Source organism: Sander vitreus, chromosome 2 (assembly GCF_031162955.1).
Source record: "Sander vitreus isolate 19-12246 chromosome 2, sanVit1, whole genome shotgun sequence".
NCBI classification, from domain to species: Eukaryota; Metazoa; Chordata; class Actinopteri; order Perciformes; family Percidae; genus Sander; species Sander vitreus.
Genome location: NC_135856.1, coordinates 33,840,772 through 33,867,439, shown reverse-complemented (window position 1 = coordinate 33,867,439; position 26,668 = coordinate 33,840,772). Strand labels below are relative to the sequence as shown.

The 26,668-nt window shown below is 41.0% G+C and overlaps 2 protein-coding genes across 2 annotated transcripts; both read right to left on the bottom strand.

The window, feature by feature from the left end:
• Positions 1-571: 571 nt before the first annotated feature.
• LOC144530584 (G-protein coupled receptor 26-like) lies at positions 572-12,420 on the bottom strand. The gene is made up of 4 exons (XM_078270211.1): positions 12,329-12,420; positions 3,007-4,094; positions 2,474-2,587; positions 572-1,626 (listed from the first exon to the last, which is right to left on the bottom strand). The coding sequence occupies exons 2-4, from the start codon at positions 3,741-3,743 to the stop codon at positions 1,383-1,385; spliced, it is 1,095 nt and encodes a 364-aa protein (XP_078126337.1). The 5' UTR covers positions 3,744-4,094; positions 12,329-12,420; the 3' UTR covers positions 572-1,382.
• Positions 12,421-16,608: 4,188 nt separating this feature from the next.
• On the bottom strand, positions 16,609-24,089 carry LOC144530575 (serine protease HTRA3-like). The gene is made up of 10 exons (XM_078270199.1): positions 23,293-24,089; positions 22,107-22,212; positions 21,590-21,812; positions 20,900-21,094; positions 20,671-20,703; positions 19,697-19,811; positions 18,685-18,735; positions 18,539-18,596; positions 17,708-17,803; positions 16,609-17,411 (listed from the first exon to the last, which is right to left on the bottom strand). Exons 1-10 carry the CDS (start codon positions 23,714-23,716, stop codon positions 17,243-17,245), a joined length of 1,470 nt encoding a protein of 489 aa, XP_078126325.1. The 5' UTR covers positions 23,717-24,089; the 3' UTR covers positions 16,609-17,242.
• Between the last annotated feature and the right edge of the window lie 2,579 nt (positions 24,090-26,668).

Here is a 26,668-nt window from a genome sequence, read left to right as displayed (position 1 = left end):
AAATCTATATCTGTTTGGGGCCCTTTTACCTCACTCCCCAGGCTGTTGCCTGTCTTGCCTAATGGTACAGTCTGCTCTTGGTGTGATACGCAGGTATACCCACTAAGAAAGCTCCAGGATTTCCATATACCCTCTTAAAAATGCCCAGTGACACGCAACAACATCCTTTCCATTATATGTTTGATATATTTTGAATTGTCATCTGTGTTTTTCTTCTTCACCTAAATAAAGGTATTTCCACTGTAAATTGGTGCATAAAAGAGAATCCGAATACAGGAAATGAAGTTGTTGATGCTCAAACCCCCCCGACTATGATATGCCTCCCTCCCCCAAAGGCAGATTCTGGCCAATATACACACTACAATACATTAGACTACACCACTGCATGAAACAGAGTGTATTTCACCAGTGTTTCTGACCATGAGTGACTTGGGTACGTGACGCAACTAATTTGTATCACGGCAGGTGTATTGCTCAGGACCCAAAGAAGCGCACTGTTGAGTAGGAAGTTGTTTTGATGAGCGGTTCTCCAGAAAGCTGCAAGCAGCAATAGCACCACAATCGGCCTGTTCCAAACAGGTATGTTCTACAAGGGCACTGCAATACTAGTCCTTCAGATGACTCACTCCCTGTTTGAATTACTCACAGCTCATGTGATTAAGAATCACAAGGCAAAAATGTTGGGAGCAACTGCTACAGGTACAACATAACTATAATTTAAATGACCTACAGTATCACAATTTGACCAGAATCTAATGGTTTTTCACTTTTATGTACAGTGGACTATAGTGTGTCTGTGGCAGCTGAGTTTATTTTTTAATCTGTGTTTTTGCGGTGATATAACATCTCCACACATTTGTGAACTCGACATGTTAGAAATGTTACTAATTGACACTTATAAACTTTAATATTAGCTTCAAAACAGTAATCAGAAAGAACATATTTCCAGTTCTTTCACTGAAACATGAAGACCACTTTCGAACAAATCCAGGTTTCTTCAAACCATACATGTGCATTAATGAAAGTAATAAACATACATATAATAAATGAAATAATATAATGTTGTAGGTTTCATGTGGTTTTTGGCAATGACTCAGCAGGCAAACTGACAAGCACTGTGGAAACAGCAGTCTGTGGAGGCTGAGGAGGCCTTTGGCACACATCAGAGTGCGTCTCATTGAGCACACATTTGTTTTGTGTCCGTCACAGTTCTCCCAGTGGACAACACTGTGGTCCACCTCTGTGTTAAAGTGTCCTTCACCAAGGCACTGACTCCGTTCCGGTTCCATCTGCAGGGCTGCTGCTCTTCAGAAACCCTGACCTCTGACCTCCCTGCGGGAAGGATGCAGATGTTGAATCATTTGAATATTTGCACCTCAAGCTCAGGTGATTCTGGCAACGCAGTTGTCGTCTGTGGTGTCCAGCGTGCTGCTAGCGCTGTGGATAGACAGCGCGTAGGGATTCTGTCTCAGAACCCGGCTGATGATGCTAACTAGGACCTTCCTGTACTGCTGCCGCAGCAGACAGTACACAAATGGATCGCTGGACGTCTTGGCGTAGGATAGACATTTGGCTGTCATGCCCCAGTACCGGGGGATGTGCACAGAGGGCAACAACTCCACCAACCTGCAGGACGAGGAAGAAGAAGTCAATTCTCTTGGCTCTCATGTACTGAATATGGAAGCCCATTTCTGTCACACACTTGAAGGAAATTGACAAAACCAACACTTTATTATCTCTTATCTTTCATAATTATGAGATACTAAATCGGAATAATGTGATTGTATTTTATTATTATGACTTATTTTCTTGCTAAATGGGCTTCCACAGTATAATATGTCTGCGTATTAGCAATCTGTATTAGCTGCTCTATAATATCTGTTGAATGAATCCTAACTGAAGAATCCAAACTGTAATTGTGTGAAGTGCCGTGCATCTGTCAGCTACTCTGTCCTTCCAGTATTGTATGCATGAAGAGGGTATAACAGATGCATGGGTATGAACAGTATAATGTAATTCATTGTAATATCCCTGCAATAAATGTTACCTGAGTAAAGCTTATCATGTTGAAATGATGTGTTGGAGAGGTGTTAAATGAACTTTACTTGATGATGTGGTATAGCACTCCATTATATATTTCTATTACAAAATATTAGAAAACATTACTCTCAATGCAGATTCAACTAAATGAATGTTAGAAACACATTTCAGAACTCTTGCATTTAAATTACCGGCGTATTCAGGATATAGTGTAGTCTCTGTGCATCAGATGTTTTACAACAGTAAAACAGTAAGGACACAATCATATAAACCCATTATTGTATCATGAGACACGTCAGACACACATGAAATGTTACACAGTTTGATTTTCTCTCCGGCCATTACCGTAAAAGCATCTGAAGACAGACAAGTCATGTGCAAAGTTAACCAAGTGGCATAAAGCCTGTGATAAACAGTGACAGCAGGCGGTTACCTTGTAATAACATAGGGTGAAAAGCAGAGGATGAAGGTGCCGATGAAGATGCTAATCTTTTTAGCGGCCCGCTGCCTCCTCTTCTTCTGCTCAGCTAGACACCTCTCCTTCACACTGACGCACAGACACACAGAGAGATGAATTAATGTCTGCCATAACAGCCAATATATTAACGATTTATAGCCTTAGTATTACAAAGCAAGTGTTGTACAGTATTTTTTTAAGCCAAGAATGTACTCAATGGAAACAAGTCAAACTGCACTAACAGATGAACATCTCAGACTGTTGACATTTATCTGATATGGCAAGAGGACTGGGGCCACATATGTCAAATGTATTTGAGTTCGAAGTTTAAAGTCAGAATTGTGATGGGGGAAAAAAAGTCAGAATTCTGACTTTATAAGTTTAAAGTTCTGACATTAATGCTGACTTTAAACTCAAATCCATGTTTTCACATTGGCCCTAAAATCCTCTTCGTAATCTAAAGGGCTCAACATCCTCAAAGCTGCATCTCCAGTAGGCGAACACGTTACCTGGGGTGAATATCAACCAACAGAATCAGAGTGTGCACTGTAATGACGTCTATCATCTTGCAGTGGGACCGGGCCACTCTTAGGACCTTCAGGTAGGCGAAGCACAGCACGAGGAGGCAGAGCGCGAAGCTGCTGCAGTGGAACAGCGCCGTGAAGCTCGCATAGGCGGCCAGCTGCGACCTCTTCTCCCCGTCCAGGTGAACGGTGCACGACGCGTACGTGTGGCTGTAACCTCCCCAGGCCATTAGCTGCTGAGTCAGAGAGAATGAGAGCGAGTGCAGCCACGAGTACGCCACGATCAGATACGCGTCCCTGTAGCGCATCTTGCTCGAGTACCTGAGGGGAAACACCACCGCGACCCACCTGTCCATGCTCAGCGCGGCCATGCTCAGCATCGCGTTGGCGGTGAGAAAAGTCTCAGCAAAACTCACAGCTTGGCAGAACAAGTCGCCGAGGGGCTTTGCCCCTTTGGCCACTCCAAGAAAAGTGGCGGGCATGTTGATGACAGTGAGGAGGATGTTGGAGAAGGAGAGGTTTAGGATGAAGATGCCTGGCACGTGGGACCTTAGCTCGGCGCTCTGGGTGAAACATAGCAGCACCGACAGGTTTGTCAGCAACGAGACCACAGCTATGACCACGATGGACAGTTCCAGTAGGAACTCCGGTATGCTCATCTCTCGAGGCTCGGATGTTAGCAGCAGTCGTGCGGAGGATGCTGTGGAGAGTGTGCCGTGCATTGCTCTCTGCTCGTGCTCCCCACCAGCTGTGACGGATGGTCACTTTACCGGCGCACATGCCACAGAAGCGCACGCGGAGTTTGCTGCCCAGTGCTGAAATGACGACTCCAGGTTTACCACGTGCGCAGTGTTTACTCTCGAACATGCGCACTATCCGGCGCCTCCTCTCTCGCAGGCAATGCGGTGCGCCCTTGCACGTGCAGTCGGGAGCTGGCATGTGACGCTTGAACAATATTCATGCAGGCAGGAGTTAATGTCAGAGGTGGGGATGTCATGGTGTGCGTCTCTGGAGGCTTCATCACTCTTTGAACGTCACCTTCGTCGCCTTAGCACTGATTTGTTTTGATTTGCCTGTAAGAAACCATTCTTTCAATAAGATTCATGGAAATATCAGACGCTGTGTTAGGCATAATCTGCGTTACAAATGCAGTTCGAGGAGAGGAAATAGCAAGGGAAGTACGAGAGGAAGGATGGAAGTCGAGGCTGAAAATGAAATGAAATGAATTAAGGGGGAGGAAAGTCATGTGCAGGACAGATAGATGGAAAAATGGATGGACTTGCCTTTCCAGAATGTGTTACAGGCAGCTTATTGTATTTCAGATGTTCAATTATTTCTATAGGCCACACCTTCTAAAGTATACAATAGAACTATGCTCATGCGGTTTAATAATAATAAATAATACTACGAAAACCTAAATTCTAAAACCCACTTTAACAAGCAGGTGGAAATGACCTTAAAGGGATTTTTTGTGCATTCATGCGTTTTCTATGAAAGATTTTGAATGCCTACATAAAAACAAATCAAAGAAAGAAATACAATTAAATCATACATACACTATGTAATGTTTTATATTGCTTGAATATCTATGCCTTAGTTTTACATCCTTGCCTATCCTTTTGCTAAGTCTACAGTGTATTTCTATTGGCCTAAATAGTCTGTGAATCAATCCTTCATAGCAGGCGTAAGTCGCACCAGAGGGGTTTAGGACAACAAGAGAGCTGTTAGTATTTAAGTAAATATGAATATGTAAAACACGAGCAGGAAAAACAGTTATCACATTTATACATCCAAACAAACATAAAATACTACTGCATAGTCTGGACAGTGAGAGCCTGTGTGCGTCCACTGAGAAGTGCGTTACCTTTTCTGTCTGCAGACATGAATCTAAGTTGCTACATAAGATGCATAATGCATGCTCATGTTAGTTATCAGTGTTAGCTCTGCATTTACCGGGTGCATGAGCTGATTCGTAGGTATATTGCAAAGATAAGCAAGCAACAACAACAACTATATTTAATACAATGTGTAGCCATGCTGTAATTGGTAATACTGAGTGAAATGGTGATTGTTTCTTTTATGCCGTGTTTCTACTGTATGGTAATGCTCTGCCAGACTTGACTTTGTTTTTTGTAGCAGTATAAGTTCTCTTTTCCTTTTCCACTGTGAATAGTACACCCTAAGTGTAGGCGGAATGCTCAGCTGATCGATCTATAGCAATGCCACGTGAAACTGTCGTGATCTTTAAATGAAAATGCCGACTTATTGGGACTTTAGCTTATTCACCGTATCCCCCAGAGTTAGATAAGTCCATACATACCCTTCTCATCTCCGTGTGTGTCATAACTCTGTCTGACGCAACCAACTAGCCTACTGCTCCCAATAAGTGACAAAATAACGCCAACATTTTCCTATTTACATGTTGTGATTTCTATAGTCACAGCGTCTACAAAAAACAAGGTCACATGAGACACAGCCATCTTCTAACCGTATACATACTGGGAACTATATTCTCAGAAAGTCGAAGCAGTGCTACTTCTGCTACTTGGGCGGAGTGATTTGCTCCCAGAACTCCAGGCGAACTCTCTGCTCCTCACCACGGGGCTTCTCAGGTGCCGCGAGCAAATCACTCCAGGATCTGTGCTAAGCTAGGCTAGCAGTGGGTGCGTCAGACAGAGTTACGACACGCACGGAGATGAGAAGGGTATGTATGGACTTATCTAACTCTGGGGGATACGGTGAATAAGACAAAGTCCCAATAAGTCGGCGTGTTCCTTTAACGCAGCACTCGCTGACCCCTTTAATCGGAAAGCAAAAATAGTGGAATGTCTGTAGTGAACGCCGTGGTCTTGCGGGCTGCCATTTTTTTAAATCTGGGTTGAGTGAGTGAAAAAATTGCCACTATTGCTTTTCGCTATCGACATAAGCTAACACTTTCTGCAGCTGGTGCTGTGTCGCGCTAGTGACGACTCTCTCTGACCAATCAGTGGTCTGCAGTGTCTTAATTCCACCTTCTAGTATCGGCTCTGCTCGCTTGGAACCACGACCGAGGTGGTAACAAAAAAGTACCAGGTACTATCCACAACGTTTGCTAATGGAAACGTGAAAATAGCCTTCTACCATGTAACAAACTGAACTAGACTGGTGAAAAGTCAACTTTAGAGGGCGCTTGTTAAGGCGCTGCTCCAGTGGGCCGTTCACTGCATACTTAGCAAATAGGCAGGTGTAGTAGTACGAGCCAAGATGGCACTGCCCAGTAGAACCATGTGTTCTGTACATTCATATAATACATAAGAGATATTGACTGACTAGTTAGTGGTAGTCACATGCACATCACCTTGTCTTATTTAGCACTCTAAGATGGTTCCTTAATCTCAATCATGAAAGAATGAATTCAGTTATTAAAGACAAAAAGCTAAATAATTGTTGTCTTAACATGTTTTATATTTAATTGACAAGAAAGTGCATACATCAAAAGAAAATACAAATAATCTGTACTGTAGCTCACTTTATTTCTGCGATTTGTTTTTATTTAGGCGTTTTTATTTAAATCCTCCATCTTTTCACCTCTGCAAGCATGAGTGAGCTTGTGTGGCGAATGCGTGGGCAGCTATTACCTCAGTATATACTGTAGATATCATATATGCTTGTCTATCGGCATGAGGGTGGGCTACATACATTTTCTTCCCACCACCTCCCCAGATGTTGTTGATCTCTCCTGTCACCGTCAACAGGTTTTTTGAAGATCACATATACAGCATATGCAGTAATATGCCCAATTCACTGCCCCTTCTTTTGGCATCCTGCTATCTCCTCAGGCAGGTTAATCTTGCCGTGAAGGAAAACCCTTTTGTTGCAAAGAAGGAAGAAGAAAGAGAGAAAGAAAAAAAAGAGGGAGAAAAAGAAGGAAGAGAGGGGATGAGAAACCCCTGAGCTAGAAAGAGCCCTCTTAGTGGTCACGTGTATAGGGTTTCCAGGGTTGGAGAAGCTGTTATACAAGCAATGGAATGCTGATGGCTGAAGCACTTAAGCCACTGCCCCTATGTGACTCTGTGCATATGCTGTGAGTGTGTGAGCCATTACACAACATCACAATTCCCACGGTGGGCAACACAATATGGAGCGCCCTCATCACCTTAACTTTGCCTCTATTCCTTTCCCTGTAAATCATTTATACTCTCTGTCCGTCCATCCGTCACTCCAATCTAACTGCTGCACGCAAGTCAGCCTCAGTCCTGATGCTTGGTTCCCTGCAGGTGAATTTTGTGAAGAAGGTGTCTATTTTTAACCAAAATTCACTTTTTGTAAGATACTTTTTTTGGCATTTTTAAGCCTTTATTTGATAGGATAGCTTAGACATGAAAGGGGAGAGAGAGGAGGAATTCCATGCAGCATAGGGCCACGGGTCGGACGCCGTGGCAAGGACTGAGCCTTTGTATATGGGCGCACGCTCTACCAGATGAGCTACCTAGGCGCCCCGAAAATTCACATTTGAATGCATCCTCAACAGTCTACACCCCTGGGCGTGAAGCTCTTTACTCCTACTAAAGACTGAAGTGACTGAGAGAAGAGAATCCCTCCTTTTTGGCAGCAGTGACCCTGATCTATCTGCTCTGTTCAATTCAATTGGATGCTCAAAAAACCTGAGAGCACGACATTTTGTCGAGGTGATGGTAGCATGCCCCTGTCTAGCAATGACGTGATAATGATGATGGTGATGAGAGAAGAATCCGAGATATGAGATGAGAAGATAATGTGAGAGGGAAAATGAGGAGAAACAAATGTCATGAGTGAGTGTTTCCGGAGAGTGGGAGTGGGAGTGTAAAAATAGGTCTCAGCCCTCTGAGCTACAGAGCAAACGCTCTGCACAGAAACACTAACTCAAACAGACACTCACATGTCCAGACACACACATACACTCACTTTCATCCATGCTCTTTGTCACTCTGCCTCTCTTCCCCCTCCCTGCCTCTCTTTCCCGCTTTATCTCAACAACCGTACACACTGTGACCACTGTGACTACTTTAAGGGGAGACACCCCAGGTGAATAGGAAACAAAAAATCACCATGAAACTACCCCAGTTGATTACTTACATTAAGACAAATATCTTTTGTATTACAAGTGTTCTGTATTTTTACGTTTAAATATGGAAATTATGCATTATCTTGCTAAATATGCGCTAATTCGCATACATTTCCAGGAGAGAAATCTGAACATTGTAAAAAGCCAGGTTAAAAATTCTTCTTTTATTTTGTTGACATATTAGGGTCAAAGGTTTTTACAGAGGGGATTTGGGATATTTCCTTTTATCACTGCATAAATTAGAATATGGTGTCAACAGCCATAAAAAAAAAAATCCATATTCGTTTTTAGATATAACATGTTACATACATCAGGCTATGAATGATATCTGAACAAACCCCTCTGTTAAAGCCTTCAGAATAGAAATAGATGAAGTTTGGTGTATGTAAGTGCTACTGAAGTGGAGATTTCTGGCTCAGAGTCTGAGAAAAAAACATTATGAGAAAATGGCCTTTAAAGATTATGGATTATAAAATAGCAGACATTTTGCAAGACATTACAGGGGAATAGGGTAACAAAACATTAACTAACACATATCAACATGAAACTTCCCCAGTTAAATACTTACATTAAGACATATATTTTTTGTATTACACGTTTTCTGAAATTGTATGTTTAAATATGCATATGAGGCATTATCTGATGCTAACGTTTGCTGAATGTAGGAGAAGTGTGCAGGTGTAAATAGACAAAGTGTAGTAAAATAAACACCTAAATGTGTATTTTGGATGTTTTTTTTAGTCTGAAGGAATACTAAAGTAGCTAAATAGCCCAAAAATGATGGTTTTGCCTGGGGTGTCTCCCCTTAAGCTAAATCCATCAGGAATGTGTTTTAGATTGAGTGTATGTAAAACAATTAGAAGGAAGTTAAGTTTTATCCCAGAAGCCATTTGACTTGTGAACAGCCATGGACAAGATATAATCAGTTTACCTTGTGATTTATAAATGCACTTGCACTTTGACACCTTTAACATAATGTGCTTTTGTGCAATCTGGTCAGTGTTTGTAAAGATGTCTTGCTCTTAATCCAGTCTCGGAACCCATTGTCCATTGGTCTGATGACGATTTGGCCCCTGGGGGCGATGGCCAATATATTGGGTTCCGAAGTAGCCAGCAGATATCCGGATAACAGATATCTGTGCCAAGACTTCCTCTTCCGTGTGCTGGTCATTGTATACAGTAATAATAATAATTCATCACATTTAGCGCTTTATCATAGACAATGTGTAGCACCCACCTGGGTGCCAGACGCTCACCACACATCAGCTCGGTAGAGAGGGAGGGGAACATGTTTTTAGTGGTGGGGGAAACCGGAGCACCCGGAGAAAACCCACAAGAATATGCAAACTCCACACAGAAAGGCCTGGGATGACCGGGGTTCTAACCTGGAACCTTCTTGCTGCGAGGCCACAGTGCTAAGCATTGGGCCAACGTGCTGCCATCTCTATAAACAGGTCAAAAAATTTAAATTCAAATTTTTGGAGGTTTTTTGGACACTTTTGTTGCTTTTCCTGATGTTTTTGTCACTTTTTTTTGGACATTTGTTACTTTTCCCCCCATGTTTTTGAAGCTTATTTCGATGTCTTTGTAGATTTCTTCTTTACTTTATTTGAAGTTTTTGTTTCTTTCCCACGTTTTTGAAGCTTATTTCATGACATTTTTGTCAATTTGTTCAACAAATTCAATGAAAGTAGTGAACTGATCATTTATTTTACTTGTGAAGAGCGTTGTATGGAACCATTCACATGACTTTTTTTTGACAATTTGGTTGAAAGAAACCCAAATTCTTTATATAGAAACTTTTTGAAAATGGGTCAAATTTGACCCGAGGACAACAGGAGGGTTAAAAGCGACAAAAAACGAAATAATTGTAGATTGCGAGATTGGTTCCGAGATTGCATTTCGGCCTATGCAGAAACAGAAAAGCTGTGGGCCGGAAAACCAAAACAATGAGCTGAAAGTTGCTATTAAGCTCTTAGCCTGGTAGCTTGGATGTCTAATGTTAAAACGTTTTTTCCTGTATCCGCCATGGGAGCCCAGAGAACATTTAGGTGTAGCTACTGCAACATTAAACAACTGCCTTACCGCTCAGACCCAGACCCAGAAATGATAAATTAGTACTTTTAGAGCTTGAGGGTTAGAGACCACATAAGAGACAAATAAAAAGACAGAAAAATAGACAAAAGATGGAAGTTAGAAACTAGAAGTAAAGAAAGATGGGACAGGGAGAGAGGCTGAAAAAGTGTGAAAAGATCTCTCAGCACCATGTGTTTGCACATGTACTGAGAGGGCAAAAAAGTGAAAAATCAAACTATTGTTTTTTTTGTTTTAAAAAAAATCTTTTGTATAATCATCCCGTTCTGTCTGTTCGGACAGAAAGCTGTTTGGATGGACCAAAAGGACAACCAAGAAAGGAGTCTTCCACCGTCTCCCTTCAGTCCAACAACAACTTTGAAATGACTGGGAATAGACGGAGTATCTTCAGAGGAAAAACTCATCACACAGATCACACATTGCCAGGAATGCCTGGAATTCCAGCCCTCGTTAAATCTTCCAAAAACGATGTGGCCTTTAGAAAACGAAATATTCTGTCCCTGATGGGAGAACAGAGTGATGGATGGACAACCAGTTGTCCTCCCATCCTTTATATACTGAGAAAAACAAATGCATTGCCATTCAGTCAAAAATTATTGTTTTTATTTCAGCAAAATTCTAATCAGAATTGCCATACTTAACCCTTTGAAAACAGAGTTAAAGTTCATAGGCCATTTTCTTCTAGTAAACTGTCTTCTGGGCTCATTTTGGATTCCCTTGTCTTTGCAATCCAGCAAGGAGCTAGTTGTTTTTAGAAATGACAATTCTGGCCTCCGCTCAGGCCATTAAAGAACATGTGGTCCTCTACCTATCCAAGATCCAAGATACCCAAGATTACAGTTTCCACTTCATTTGGCTGGCTTGTTGTTTATCTTCACAGATGTGTATTCCAGACGTTTGCTGTTCTGTTTCTGGGAAAGGGAGACTTCTAGATGCTGTATCCTTAAAAAAAAGCTTTCAAAAAACAGCATTGTTTTGCCTCTTTCAGCAAACCAGGTTTATGACCACCTGGCAGCATAACGCCACCTGTACTTCTCAGAAAAACGGTCAGACATAACTGACTAAAAGCTAAATATTCAAGACAAGAGGAACCCTTACCAACTACAGGAAAAACTGGTTTCTGTGTGCGTGTGCCAACTTTACCCAGAAAATACTGGGCCTCTAGCTTAGGCACAGCAAGCATTCTCATTAAGAGCTATACAGCTTCAGTAAGAGGCAATTACTCTGTTTCTTCAAAAACAAAAGAAACTGCACAGACAGAAGGGGTGATCAAGACTGCTTACACACATTAAACACACCCACACGCACACAATCCGTGAGCTTAACCGACACTAACGTTTACAATTATATCGCTTATGTGAGCGCACAGACACGCAGAGGTCACAAGATAAGGGAATGCAGCTGAATTATTTAAAATTTCAAGGAAATGCCTGAGTGAATACGGAAGAAGAGCAGTTGAGAGTCAAAGGCTGCAGACTGGATTTATAAAGAAAGAGAGACAGAGACAGAGAGAGAAAGCATGAGTCAGCAGTCTGCCAGAAACAGGGAGTTGAGAGACAGAGGAAGGGCTCACAGGATTTAGCTATTGCTGGAGCCCTGACAAAAGAATTTCAATGCTCAGTTTATTGTGTGTGTGTGTGTGTGTGTGTGTGTGTGTGTGTGTGTGTGTGTGTGTGTGTGTGTGTGTGTGTGTGTGTGTGTGTGTGTGTGTGTGTCATTTCCTCAGCAGGGTGTATTTGAGGCAATCCAGTTCTAAAGAATTTGCGCAAAACCACAGGAAAGCACTGGCTTCTATCTCTGTTTTGAGAGAGATTTGCTGAACAGTTTAGCTCAGCGCATGACATAAATACTTGAATCACGAAGGAGTAGTTCAACATTTTGAGAACTATGCTTATTCACTTTCTTGCCAAGCATTAGATGAGAAGATTGATACGGCCAGCAGGCATTTAGCCTAGCCTAGCCTAGTCTGGCCTGGCATGAAGGCACTCGGACACAACACTGACATAGCCTATACGTTGATATGTGAATGTGTTTCCTGTTGACACATCCAGCAGTTGCAGAGCAAAATTACGTAGCACTTGGAGTAATGTTTGTGTCCCCCTAATGAATGTAAGTCCAGTATTCACTCACCTTGGTCTCCACCAACTCCTGAGAGAAATATCTGGTTCTTCAAGGGCTACATTCCCCACTGTGTTCACCAGCTAGTCTCTAACTGTGTCTTCCTGCTGTTTGGTGCTGGGCAGGTAGCTGCTTTGAGAGCGGTGAGAGTGACCCGAAACAGAAAAGCTGTGGGCCGGAAAACCAAAACAATGCAACTTTCTCTGCTATTAAGAGACTTTCAGCTCTTTCAGCTATATTAATTAGTGAAAATAATTCATAGTTTCTGGGGGTTTAAAATAAAATAGGTATAATATCATATATGCTAGGCTTATTGACCATTGATTAATAAAAATAAAAACGTTGAAACGTTTTTTCCTGTATCCGCCATGGGAGCCCAGAGAACATTTAGGTGTAGCTACTGTAACATTAAACAACTGCCTTACCGCTCAGACCCAGACCCAGAAATGATAAATTAGTACTTTTAACGCTTGAGGGTTAGAGACCACATAAGAGACAAATAAAAAGACAGAAAAATAGACAAAAGATGGAAGTTAGAAACTAGAAGTAAAGAAAGATGGGACAGGGAGAGAGGCTGAAAAAGTGTGAAAAGATCTCTCAGCACCATGTGTTTGCACAGGTACTGAGAGGGCAAAAAAGTGAAAAATCAAACTATTGTTTTTTTTGTTTTTTAAAAAATCTTTTGTATAATCATCCCGTTCTGTCTGTTCGGACAGAAAGCTGTTTGGATGGACCAAAAGGACAACCAAGAAAGGAGTCTTCCACCGTCTCCCTTCAGTCCAACAACAACTTTGAAATGACTGGGAATAGACGGAGTATCTTCAGAGGAAAAACTCATCACACAGATCACACATTGCCAGGAATGCCTGGAATTCCAGCCCTTGTTAAATCTTCCAAAAACGATGTGGCCTTTAGAAAACGAAATATTCCGTGTATTAGCAGTCATAAGGATACACATAGACTATCCTTGCATCTACAGATTTGCACTTGAATGTGCCGTTTTATCCCATTTGTGGAGGTGGAGGCAAAGTATACATCAACATCAACATCAACACATGGATTTCATTTGCTTTTTCCAGGACTAATTGTCCAGTTGTGGAGGCTCATTGTGTGAGAGATGTTGCCCTTAGCTGTATTGTACTGTGTGTTTAGGTTGTGTGGGTGTCTGTGTGTGTGGTGGGTTGAAAGACGTTCTTATTTTCTCTCCAAATGCCTGCTCAAAAATCCTCTTCTCTTCTTTTCTAATGAAGTAACTTGCCCACAGTATTTTTGGCCAGTAAGGCTCTGAGTCAAACAGAGAGTAAGAGTTGGAATCCAGACAAATGGAAGTAGTTAGGCGTGTACTACTGTAACTACTGTAGTGTGACAGAATAGTTTTTTTTTTTTATTATTTATAAAATTGAGTCCAATCTGTTTATAACTCTGCTGCCATGCCTGATGCCCCAGTCTGTGCCTCCAAAGTTCCTCCAGCATACGACTTTACTGTGAACATATCTCTTGAACTTGCTAGAGATTCAATTGAAGCTGCATACTGTAATTGTTCTGGTTTGGCTTTTTTTCTTGGAACATTTCCCAGTCTTATGTTACTCACTTCCTTGACCGTATGAGAACTGGCAGGCACACACACACACACACACACACACACACACACACACACACACACACACACACACACACACACACACACACACACACATATCCAAAATCCAGTGTTGTAAAAAGCACTCAGATCTTTTACTAAGTAAAGCAATAGCACAGTGCAGAAATACTCTGTTACAAGTCCTGCATTTAAAACTTGCAACAGTACAAAAGTATTAGCATGAAAATATCCTTAAAATACCCAAAAGTAAAAGTACTCATTATACATATTATAAAGGTATTATTGGATCATACTTATTGATGCATTCATGTGTAAGCATCACTTGCTGCTTGTAAAGGTGGATTTGATTTATATTTTACATACCTTATATACTGCTAACTATCTTAATGTATAATCATGATTTCTTTGCTGGTCATACTTTGTATTAATAATCTGAATCTGAAAAGTAACTAGTAACTAATGTCAAATAAATGTAGTGGAGTACAAACTAAAATATTTCCCTCTGAGGTAGTGGAGTGGAAGTATAAAGTAGAATAACATGGCATTACTTAAGTACAAGTACCCTAATAATTGTACAGTACTTGAGTCAATGATCTTAGTTACTCTCTACCGCTGCCAAAATCCAGAAGGTTCCTTTTTTGTTATTAGAGATTACCAGCTCAGTATTTGTATCAGCTGATAGCAGAAGCTTCCATCTCAGGTTAATCTCTGTGTTTGTTTGCAAACTGCAGAGGTGGCATCCATTAAGAGCTGCTGACGGCACTCAGAATGTCACCAGGTTCTGAGGTCACGGATGACTCACAGTTTGACATTACATAGGGCATTATGATTGCGCCCTACTATAAATTTCTCTCAGTCTTTATCTCTTTCTCTCTAAATGATGAACCAAGCATTATGAGCCCACGTGACTGAGCTGAAGGTCCATTATTCCCTATGGATGCCTTCCCTAGAGGGCTAAGGTCCCTGGACCTGGGACCCCAACCCACAGAGCTGGGCTTAAAACACGGGTAAGTCCCCTCTGCTATGCTTCATTTAGTAGCCTATTTATTAAGAATTGAACACTCATAAAGCAAAAATAATCTGATTTATTTAGAAATTGTGTAGGAGATATTTAATCAAATTTGATTGACGGTGCTAGCAACATAAGCAACAATCCCGCAACTTTCACAAGAGCTTAATTCAAATGTTGCTAAATCCTGATTGGATTGGATGGAAATACATGACATCACCTTTTTTCCAATTGTCCACTATAAAAACACAAATTCAGAAATCTCTCATGTGAAATAGCCCAAACTGTTCAAACTTTGGCTGACGATTGTGTGTAGTATCACTGACAGTAAGAAGCTGATTGAGAAAACAGGGTTTCAGGGCCAAAGATGTTCCTCCTGTTCCAATTCAAAGAAGTACTTTCATAAACTGGGCGACTCATGAGAGACAGATTCAACTGATTAAGAATGGTCAAAATTACAGATACAAAGGCAGAGATATCTTGACTTTTAGTCATGGGGTCAAACTGCTGGAGCTTAGTTTTTGTTAGACCCTCCCCCGACTGGTATATGCCCAAATCTTGCAGTTTGTAACGCTTTCTGTTATGAATTTGTAGTCTCCACGCCAAAGCTGAGATTACCCTGATGATCAGAACATAAATAGGTGGTACAAAGGTTCCAAAGTCTTCACAAATTCATATCCAAATCTCGCATGATGTCTGGATATTACTCTAAGTGGTCTTTCATCCAAAAATGTATAGTTGATTAAGATTTTAGTCTGGTGAGAATGGTCATTACTGGTCACTTGAATGTGTCATTCAATGGTAAAAATAACTTCATCCAGTGCGCTCTACTTTAGCTTCAACATTAGAAACCAGAGCTATATGTGGACTTCTATACTTCACTTATAGCATCAGTTGCCACGTCAGGACTGAATTATTACACCCAACATGCCATCTAGTGTTCTATTTGGGAATCATAATTTGGGTTGAATTTAAACAAGACTTGATTCCATTTGGCCTCTAGATGGTGATACATTCATTGCTCCACGGCTTGAATGGGGCCTTATGGGAAATAAACGTCATTCCATTGTAGATGAATGGATTTGATGCGCACATATCTCTAATTTCAGCCTATAAACAGGCGGTGTGAGAGGTTTTGATTGTATGTGAGCCATGTGTGAGCTCAGTGACACCGTTTTTATTTTGTCTGTATAAGGACAAACAGCTGTGTCCCCTGTCTGCCCCTCTGGCACTCTGCTATGACAATATGTCTTGGCAAGACTAGAACACCTCACACACACTCTCAAACAACTGCGTCAGTGAGACAGACACACACACACACACACACACACAGCTAAGACTCAGAGGAACACATATTAAAGAAAGACTCCTGTTGGGTGATATGGTAGTAATTTGTCCACTGTGGTAGTCTCTTATTCTCTAAGCATCATTTCCCCCTTTTTTTTCTCGATTTTTATCCCATTCTCTTTTCTTTTTTTCCATCATCCTTGTGCATGCATGTCTACACAGCCAACAGTAACATGGCACAGTTTCTAATCAAATAAGCAGGAAGGACTGTCTGTCTGGGTCCAGTTCATGAACTGTGCACACATATCAGGTGGGGTCATTTTTAGGTCATCATGGGAGGAGACATCGGTACTAACATCTGTGTAATAGTGTAATGTCAAGCCACCAAGAAGAGAGTTTGCTCAGGTCTACATATTTGCATTTTATTTTATTTTGAAGCAGATGCTACCAATTTTCCGTCATTAGTTTCAGGCTGCATTTGGATTATCTAAAAACACCAACAAAGCAGCCCCACAAGGATTTTCTGTCCTTAACGTCAAGGTTCAGAGAACGTTAAGCATGCAGTATTGTCATTACCAAAACAGGAGAGGATTAAAGTGAGTTTTCCAGTAACAGCACTTTGGTCAGTGTGTGTGTGTGTGTGTGTGTGTGTGTCTAGGTGTCGGATTAGGTTTGTTTAAATTAGGAGAATGTCTTTCCAAGGCAGAGCGGGGGGGATAAGAAGACATAAACAAAGGAATCAACCTGCCGCCTGTGCAGATGGACAACAGCTGCAGGACAGACCCATACATACCAGTGCACGGCTTCTTGTTTGGGAGCTTTTATTCTGAAATTCTTTGAGCTTCATATTATATACAGGGCAATGTACTTCCTCTGCAGTATGTTGAGTATTGTAATAAAATACTGTATTTATTTAATGGTTGATCATATCATTCATTCATATTTCCAAACATGGCTTGTTCATAAATCCTTGCAGTATGCTGCCCCTGGCCAGGTGGACCTTTACTGCCACTATACTGACTCCTGCCCTTCAATCTACTATAACTTGAGGGTGGATGTTGAACAGTAAGTCATCATTGCCTCGGCGAATCTCGAGCAGGAGAGGCTGGTCACGCTGCAACACCTCGTGGATGTCTCCGGTGGTCTGGACTGGTTTTCCATTTAGTTTGACTATAACATCACCTTCCTTAATCCCTCCACTATAAACACAGAGGAAACAAACTGTACTCCATGATTTGCTACAGGTCTGAGGAACATGTTGTAATGTAAAATGTGTACATGCCAAACACATGACTGAACAGATTATGTAACAAGTCATAATTTACTGTATGTATAAGAAATCCTTTATAATAGTCCACACGTATACATTATGGCATTTGAAGAACACCAAAGTTTGAGTGCTACTTGATGAATCATAGTCTTGTTCCAATGACGCTCTCTCTCTCTGTGCTCTCTGTGTGTGTGTGTGTGTGTGTGTGTGTGTGTGTGTACGTACATTTCTGCTGCAGTGTCAGGTATGACCTGTTGCACCAAAACTCCGCTGCTGACCTCAGGAAAGTCTGGATTCTGACGTCTTAACTCTGCTACTAGACTGAGACGCACACATACACAACGCTAATGTTAATGCTAATACAAATACCAATATTAATACTAATACATTTCTTTTCATATGTTACAAAAACTAGTTTCACTGAGGCATCCATCACCACCCTTCCATCTTCTATGGAGGGATATATATATAGTCTGTCATTATCCGTACTGAGTGATTTCAAATATTACTAATTAGAGATGAAGGTTGTTAGACACAATTATAAAGCCTGTAACGTAATATGCCTTTTGTAATAGTGGATAGATTTTGAAATAAACAATAAATAAAACCTATATTGAATATGCTCAGAACAGACAGAATATGTGGCATATTAAAAATAATGGACAACTACAAATAACCTAATTAATAATTACAGTATGTCACATTTTATTTTGATCTAGTTTATATTATTTTTAGAAACTTTTTCTCTTAATTTTTCTTAATTTATTTTATGCTATTTTACATTATTATTCAACTTTGTACATTTGTGTGTGTGTGTGTGTGTGTGTGTGTGTGTGTGTGTGTGTGTGTGTGTGTGTGTGTGTGTGCGCGCACTGTACTATAAGACAATAAATACAGTTATAAAAACTAGTTTCACTGGAAGAACATAAATAATACTACATAGTAATACGTCCATCGTCATTTAACTAAATGCTGAATTAAATTTTTGTGATGAAAACGCTGAGGCTTTGTAATAAAAAGCCTGAGCAAAGTGTGTGTGGGGATGTAACAACTCACGCTTTGGTTACAGCAAGCATCCTGATGCCTAAAAAATGTCTCTTCCCTTCCGACACGTCTGAAAACAACACAATAGAATAAACTTATTCTTGGAAAAAGAATGTGACCCCATCGTGGAAATTTCCATGACGACAGATGCTTCTCACCTGCATCAGACTGGTGTTCCTCTGTAAGTCTTCTTTGCAGTCTGGTCTTTTCTGTCACAACAACAACAACAACAACAACTGGAATGGGATTTACTGAGAAATACTGAGAAAGTAAGTAAGTAAATAAGTAAGTAAGTAAATAAGTAAGTAAGTAAGTAAGTAAATAATTAAGTAAATAAGTAAGTAAAGTTTATTTGTATAGCACTAAGTGCTTCACAATAAAATGTAATACAACAAATTAAAATACAAGAAAATGTTAATACAAATAGAAAACATAACAAACATCCATAAAAAACCTTTGACTAACTAAAAGTAAGTAAGTAAGTAAGTAAGTAAGTAAGTAAGTAAGTAAGTAAGTAAGTAAGTAAGTAAGTAAATAAGTAAGTAAGTAAGTAAGTAAGTAAGTAAATAAGTAAGTAAGTAAGTAAATAAGTAAGTAAGTAAAGTTTATTTGTATAGCACTAAGTGCTTCACAATAAAATGTAATACAATACAACAAATTAAAATACAAGAAAATGTTAATACAAATAGAAAACATAACAAACATCCATAAAAAACCTTTGACTAACTAAAAGACTGCTTGAATAGCAGAGTCTTCAATTGCTTTTTAAAAGATTCGACACAATTCACACAACGTAGAGAGGGAGGCAAGACATTCCACAGCCTAGGAGCCACTGCTTGGAATGAACAATCCCCTCTAGTTTTAAAATGAGTGCGGGGAACCACTAATAGCCTCTGAGCTAATGACCTCAGACTACGGGTGGGAGTATGAAGCTGTATCAAGTCAGAGATGTAGGGAGGAACTTGACCATACAGGGCTCTAAAAGTAAGGACCAGGATTTTAAATTGAATTCTATACTGGACTGGTAACCAGTGAAGTGAGGCTATAACGGGTGTGATTTGTGCTCTTTTGTTAATGTGAGTTAAAAGCCTTGCAGCAGAGTTCGGAACAGCCTGGAGACGGTAAAGCTCAAAGAAAAACCACTGTGCTGTCCGAGCTTTGACCTCTGACCTTTGCTGTGTTTTGTCTGTGACTCTGTGAGGAAGCGTCTGATTCGGTCTGAGGGAATAGCGAAGGAGATCCCTGCTGTCACTTTCAGAGTGTTGATGCCTATCACCTCGCCGTCCTGAAATAAAATACACACATGTATCACATATATCATTTGGATTACTACAAATTGCATCTAAAAGAAGGTTGTGTGTAGTCTAACACGTCAAATATTGCTATACACACTGTATATATGCAATCATTTATGCAAATGTTAGCCAGAAAAGAAGACTGAATTGCCAGTTTACTTCATTCATTCATTTGAATAGCTCAACAAATCGCAGATGTGGGCAGACATTCAGCGTGCTATGTCTGTATAACTCTGTTGCTTGAATCAGTATACAAAGTACAGCATCCAGCTTTTTTTACTCATTTTGTGCTTTTTGGGGGAAGTTCGAATCAAAATTCCAGTTTGATGCAATAAATGACTTATTTTAGCATTTTTTAGCAAGTTTGTAATTGTTATGTCTACCAATATTTTTCAAATCAAGTCAAATTTCATGAAATAGTCCAAAACCACATATTTCCACAGTAGTAATATAGAAGCGGTTGTGTAATTTGCCTGTTATATGATGTCTGAGGGGTGCCCCACCACATGCAGAACGATTTCTAACATGTAGGGCAGCCTATATGTCTCGTGTTACTGGTAGGGCGACCTCGGGCACTTGATCACGTTTTCTCTACTGGTAGGGAACCCTAGGGTGCTCTGCATTGTGTTTTATCCATCATAGCCAGAGGGAGAGTTTTATAATCTTGCAATCAGAAGCCCATGTAGAGTCTCTTGATATGCAGATAGGTGGGGATTCAGATATTTCTAATACTGATTTATTTTTGATTTATTTGTATTCTGATTAAAAATAATAATAGTTAATGTGGACCTCTGACAGTCCCATTGAACGATCCTCCACAATCATCCAAGTCATCACAACACTACTCACCAAGTTAAGAAGAGGTCCTCCAGAATTTCCATACTTCTCACAGATCAGATGAAATATGAGACAGAGACAATTACATCAATGATTTTGACACATATGCAAACGACAAAAATCCATATACAACAAAACATCTCATCCAGACTGAATGGCCTGTGTGTGTGTGTGTGTGTGTGTGTGTGTGTGTGTGTGTGTGTGTGTGTGTGTGTGTGTGTGTGTGTGTGTGTGTTCTCACATTAATAATAGCGTCGGTCTGGATGTAGTCCATGTCTGAGTCCTTGATGCCCAGCTCCTTGCCGTCTCTCTGAGTGGTGCTGACGATGCCCGTGGTGACGGTGTTCTGCAGGGCGAAGGGGCTGCCAATAGCAACCACAAACTCCCCTGGTCTCAGATCAGCTGAACGGCCCAGAGACAGCACAGGAAGCTTTTTCTGCTCCCAAATGGGCGCACACAGATCAAACATACCAACACAAATAGACGTGTCAGATGGAGGCAAGTTGGACAAGTTGTACAGAGAGCAAGTTGCAAAGGATAAAGGGAAATAAATTAGGAAAAGACACAGACAGAGAGGGGAATTAAGAAGAGTTTAATTCTCACAAAACTGTCCAAGTATTTGAGATATGGGTGTCAAAATACACACATCAGTGCGGTGTCTATGAGTCACAGAGCTGGTGTTTAGGAAAGTATTCCCGCTATGAATGTCTAGCAGAAAACCGTGTCAGGATGTGGGTAGTGTGCAATAGTGCAGAATTTTGTTTGTATTAAGGCCAAGAGATGTCTGGAATATACATTCTAAATACTAAAGTACTAAAGTAACATTACTTGCATTTGGAAAAAGAGAAAAGGGTGAACAAAAGTGATGATGAAGGTGCATGGACTGGATGTAAAAGCCCCTCCTGTGTGTTCAGTGTGTGCATGCTCGCACCTGGGGGTGGACTTTGATCGTGGCGATGTCTGCCTTCCTGTCTACGTCTCTGACCGTGGCCTCGTACGCGTCACCGTCGTTGAGCTGCACGCGCAGCTGGGGCCTCCCTGTCACCATGGTCGCTGTGGTTACCACGTGAGCGTTGGTCACAATCACACCTGAGGGGTTCACAATGAAACCAGAGCCACTGGAGAGACGCACGTGGTGACCAAACAGGGGATGTCTGGAGACAGAGAGGGGAGAAGGAGACCAAGTTGGAAGGAATGAGAAAGAGGCCTTATTTCAGGACACAGGTTGTAATTGTTGAAGTTGTATCACTATAATGAGGGGTAAGCGGAGCGCAAGTATGTACCCAAGTAATGCCATAGGAATAGTTTTTATTTAAAGGTAGAAGGGTCAAACTTCAAAAACACTCTGCTAAGACTGCTGTGTCTTTTACTCAACACTCAATGTAGCTGTAACATCTATCTCTAGACACACACACACACACACACACACACACACACACACAGCACACCTTATGAACAGTTCAATGTGGACAACAGCAGGTGCTATTTTCTCCACTACGTCAGCGATGAAGTTGAACTTGTAGCGAGGGCTGCTGGGACGGACCAGTGGACGACCTGTACTGACATGAAGAAAGCACTGCATTAACAGAAACACACACACACACACACACACACACACACACACACACACACACACACACACACGTGATAATAGGGAAGATAATTATCAGATAAACAATATTCCTTCAATGCTGGTACCGCAAGAAAGTGCAGTATAGCAAAATGCAATGCTAATTGCAGTGAGGTCTTCAAATAGACACGATACAATATTAAAAAAACTGAGAAAAGCAGAAAATCCTGAAATTGAAGAAACTGAAATCAGAGGATATTTGGTTGTTTTTGTTTTTTTTGCTTGAAAATGACTGAAAACATTCATCGAAAATAGTTGCCGATTAATTTTTCTGACGATCGACTAATCAGTTAATCGACTAATTATTGCAGCTCTCGATACAGAAGGTTCATTACGTCCAGAAACACAATTTTGATGGTAAGATGAGGCAATGGGAAAACTTACTCTTACTCCATCCAAACTTACGCCATACTCCATCACTAAACCTGCTCTGTGTTCAAGTATGTCTCTCTATTGAGGGGATTTATGCAGCTGCATGATATAGGAATGTTGTGTTCCAGGACCGTCTCCTTTTAAGGTCAGCGTTAAACAGGCTTAAAAGACACACACACACACACACACACACACACACACACACACACACACACACACACACACACACACACACACACACCCGCAGATAGCCTGTCCCCAGAGAGAGGTACTGGACTTGCAAAACAACATTGATTTAGGTGAGCATCTGAGTTCTGCTGCGCCTATGTCATGGCGCCATTAATATCTTTACATAGCCCAAACTTGACAAACATGAGATAAATGTCTCTTGGAAATGCAGAGTGCCTCAGAGTTGGGATGGCGCTACATGGTGGTTAAACTGCACTGCTTAATCCTAAATCTCCTCTACCAAGATTTAAATAAATGGTTCTGTGTAAATCATCAAGTCTCCCGAACTTCACGGATCCAGAGTCAAGCTGCTCCTGAGTTTTCCCTAAGAGCAGCACTGAAAACTATTAAAGCTATATGCCATATGTTTTCGTTAAACCCAAAAAGTGAATGTCTTCCCATACCTGCGCCGGAAGGTGCACAGGGTCCTTTGTGCGCTTGGCTAACTGCGGCTCTCCCCTTCTGCTCACCTTTACGGCTGGCCGTTTTCATCTTACACACATTACCGTACGTTTTCCCGTCGCTTCCACACACTTCATCCTCCGTCTTACACCGGCAGACCCCCTTGGAGCCTCGCCGCCTCCCCGCAGCGAGCAGCTTGCACTCCAATCCATCCCCGCAGGGCAGGTCGTTTTTGCGGCCGCAGGGGTCTCCATCGCGCGGTGAACACGCCAGGCAGCAGTTACATCTATCCGGGACGTACCCGCCGGGACAGCTGGGGCTCGGACACAAGCTCACGTCGCAGCGGGAGGCGCACTTGTCAGAGCGCACAGCTCCGGTGAAGTCGTGCGTAAAGAGAAGCGCCGCTGCAAGTAAAAGTAACTGCATGGTGATGAATGTTGAAAGCACCCGCCAGAGAGCTCGGGGGGGAGGATTCAATTGGTTCCTTATATCGTCATATTAAATGTAAGTACAAATGTGTCCCTGTGTCCAGATCCTGAATAAATAAATATAGAAACACTCCACGTGTTACTTCAGTCCACAGAGCTGTGGCGCTGTTTGAGAAGTGATTGGACCTATGAAGCTCGTGTTCTCAGCTCTCCGTAGATTGAACTCACGACATTGCTGAGTCAACAGCGCCTGCATATTTTGACAGCCTGGTGACTGGACATCACTCCGTTCTGTGAGTGAGTGATCCCAGAGTCCGAGGCGAACTGGAGCCAGGGAGCCACTCACTTTCTCATGATAGGAAACTGATCAACACAATTTAAAACCAGCCTTTCAGTAACGCCTGTTCCCCCACTAGTCTACTAGAGCAGAGATCTTCAACAGGGGGCTAGAAGGGGGGCACGGGGTGGCAGCGCCCCCCCCTGAAATATGATCATTGGGCTAAATCCATTGGGTCTAACGCTGTCAATCTGACATTCGTGATTTCCAATGGATCAGAGTACTGTCACTGGGCTGCCTGTTCTGCCAATCTTCCCAGCCCTTGTCACGTGACCAATTCATGTTTCCATGACTATCCAAAATTCTGATACCATGGAACCAGCACTGGAATTGTTTAAAAAAAAAAAAAAAAAAAGTGGCAGCCTGAGCCTATAGAAAATGTGTATTGTATAAAGATATACAATTTGTTTAAAATGAAAACATGTGAAACTAATAATGAATGTGATGTTTTATTTAGGTACTAAAGGTAGGATTCACTGTGCCACGTGTACGTTTAACATTAAAACGTGATTTATAAAATCATGCCAACAATTCTTATTTTAATAGATTAGTATTCCATGCAGTTGAAAGGTACGTATGAAGGCTTTAGGGCCGCCCTACACGTTATTGTAGGCCCATTTGAATATGCAACTTAATTTGATACAATATGTATAGTAGGCGTCCCCGCTCCATCTCTCTTTCAGCTAAGGGGTCATTGGCCTAAAAAACTGTTGAAGAACCCTGTACTAGAGTTTCCCTCTGAAGCAAAGACTGGCCTACTTTAATCTAAAACCAGATCAGGTCAGTTATTTTGCACTGAACTGATGAATGACATCTTGTAACATGGACATAAAATACATTTATTTATTTCAACCTTTGTCTGAGATTCTACAGGACATGTCTGAAAATGTAAACAAAATGTTTTATTAATCATATTCATACTTTATTATTAATTAAACATGTTTAAATTTCCCTCCCTGCACCTTCACCCAAAATAAGTAATAGTTGCTCCAGTGTTACAGTTTTAGTACGCCCCCTGCAGGCAATATGTGCCTGCATTTCTGATATCTGTGTTTTTGTGTGTTATAATGTCAGTACGAAACACACAGGTGTAAATACTCCAATGAATGATGGCTGAATCCCATTTAGCTGCTTTAGATTCAGGGTCCTGGTATTGCCATAGACAGTATATAAACTGGACCAACAGATCCCTTGCTCTGGACGGAGACCAGTGAAGGATATTCATTGACATATATAAAATGGACCAACAGATGCCGTTGCTCTGGACGGAGACCAGTGAAAGATATTAGAAGCACTTTTCCGGTGATGGCTGAGCGTTACTGCGCAGCCTCCAACTGAGAGAGACAACTTAGATGTGATATGAGCAACCTGTCTGAAAGTTGTAAGTCTTCTGGTAGCTGTGCCAGGAGAAATCTCAATCATTCCCAATCTTGCAGAGACGGAGAGCGTAGGTATATGTAAGGAGATAACATGGACACAGGCTAATTATTGCTAACTAAAATGCTAGTTAACATTAGTAATTAAACTTAAACAGCTAATGTAAGTCGAAACTGCCTGCGAGCTTCTCCTGTACTATACGGTAATTCCTCTACTGTGCGACAGTAAGTCCCGTGGTTATGACACAATCGTTAGCCTATTTTTACAAAAACGTCTGCTACGGAGCCATAACGTGAGACACAAGGTAATGGAGCCTTTTATACATTGTCGTGTTTCGAGTAGTTGCAGCCCTAGATGTACAGTAAGTTAGGTAAGATACATGACTGAATCCCCACAGTACAATCACAAAAGACCCATGTTATTTACAGTACTAATCCTAACTCTGTATTTATTTAATACCTATTGTTTTACCTTTAAAATGTACACGTGTTTTCTCTTTTCTCAGTTTTATGGATATACACCGTTTATTCAAATCTCATGTAAATTGTTTTAGTAAATAACTCAAATAGTGTTCACGTGTTAGTCTGCATTTGTATACAACAGTTATGAATAGCTCCCTTTGTCTTGATGTATTACTGTTTCTGAGATCAGTTAATTATTAAGTCTACAAGTGTAATGGTCCCGTCAGTCCCAGGTCTCTGCTGAACACACCTTTGTCAACAATGTTTGAAGGCAGTTAATGTACACAGCTGGAACCCTGTGTACCACTTTGTTTCCCTCAGCAGTTAGTCAAAAAGCAGATCGGCACCACTTCATCTTTATCTCATTCCTTACACAATCACGCTTTTTCTGTGAAACTGTAATATACAACTGACCAAAACAAAGATTTAAATTTCCCAAATTTTATTTTTCATCTGTTAAATATACAACTTTACTCATACAATCATCGAGTTGGAATAAAAATTTCAAGATGCATACATAAGAAAAACACAACGGCATCGAGCAAGTGTGAAATATCGTCTTCTGTTTTTGTTTTTCCTCTTCAAATAATGGATTGTAAATGGCAGGGACGAGGTAGCCTTCCGCCCATGCCACGAGGTTCAAGAGATAGCTGCTTGCCAGAAATTAAATACATGTCTAACAACAAATACATTCATTGTTACGAAGAAGAAGGAAAACATTTTTTTTTTTTTTTTTGACAGCATTCACTCGTATTGAAATGTTTAGGAGCAAGAA

Coding starts and splice junctions, on each gene's coding strand:
- LOC144530584 (XM_078270211.1), bottom strand. CDS start 3,743: ATGCACGGCACACTCTCCACAGCATCCTCCGCACGACTGCTGCTAACA. Junction 2,588..3,006: donor TTGGTTGATATTCACCCCAG/GTAACGTGTTCG, acceptor TCTGTGCGTCAG/TGTGAAGGAGAGGTGTCTAG. Junction 1,627..2,473: donor TCACCCTATGTTATTACAAG/GTAACCGCCTGC, acceptor CTCGTCCTGCAG/GTTGGTGGAGTTGTTGCCCT.
- LOC144530575 (XM_078270199.1), bottom strand. CDS start 23,716: ATGCAGTTACTTTTACTTGCAGCGGCGCTTCTCTTTACGCACGACTTC. Junction 22,213..23,292: donor CTGTGCACCTTCCGGCGCAG/GTATGGGAAGAC, acceptor ATGTCAGTACAG/GTCGTCCACTGGTCCGTCCC. Junction 17,804..18,538: donor ATGCTTGCTGTAACCAAAGC/GTGAGTTGTTAC, acceptor TGTGCGTCTCAG/TCTAGTAGCAGAGTTAAGAC.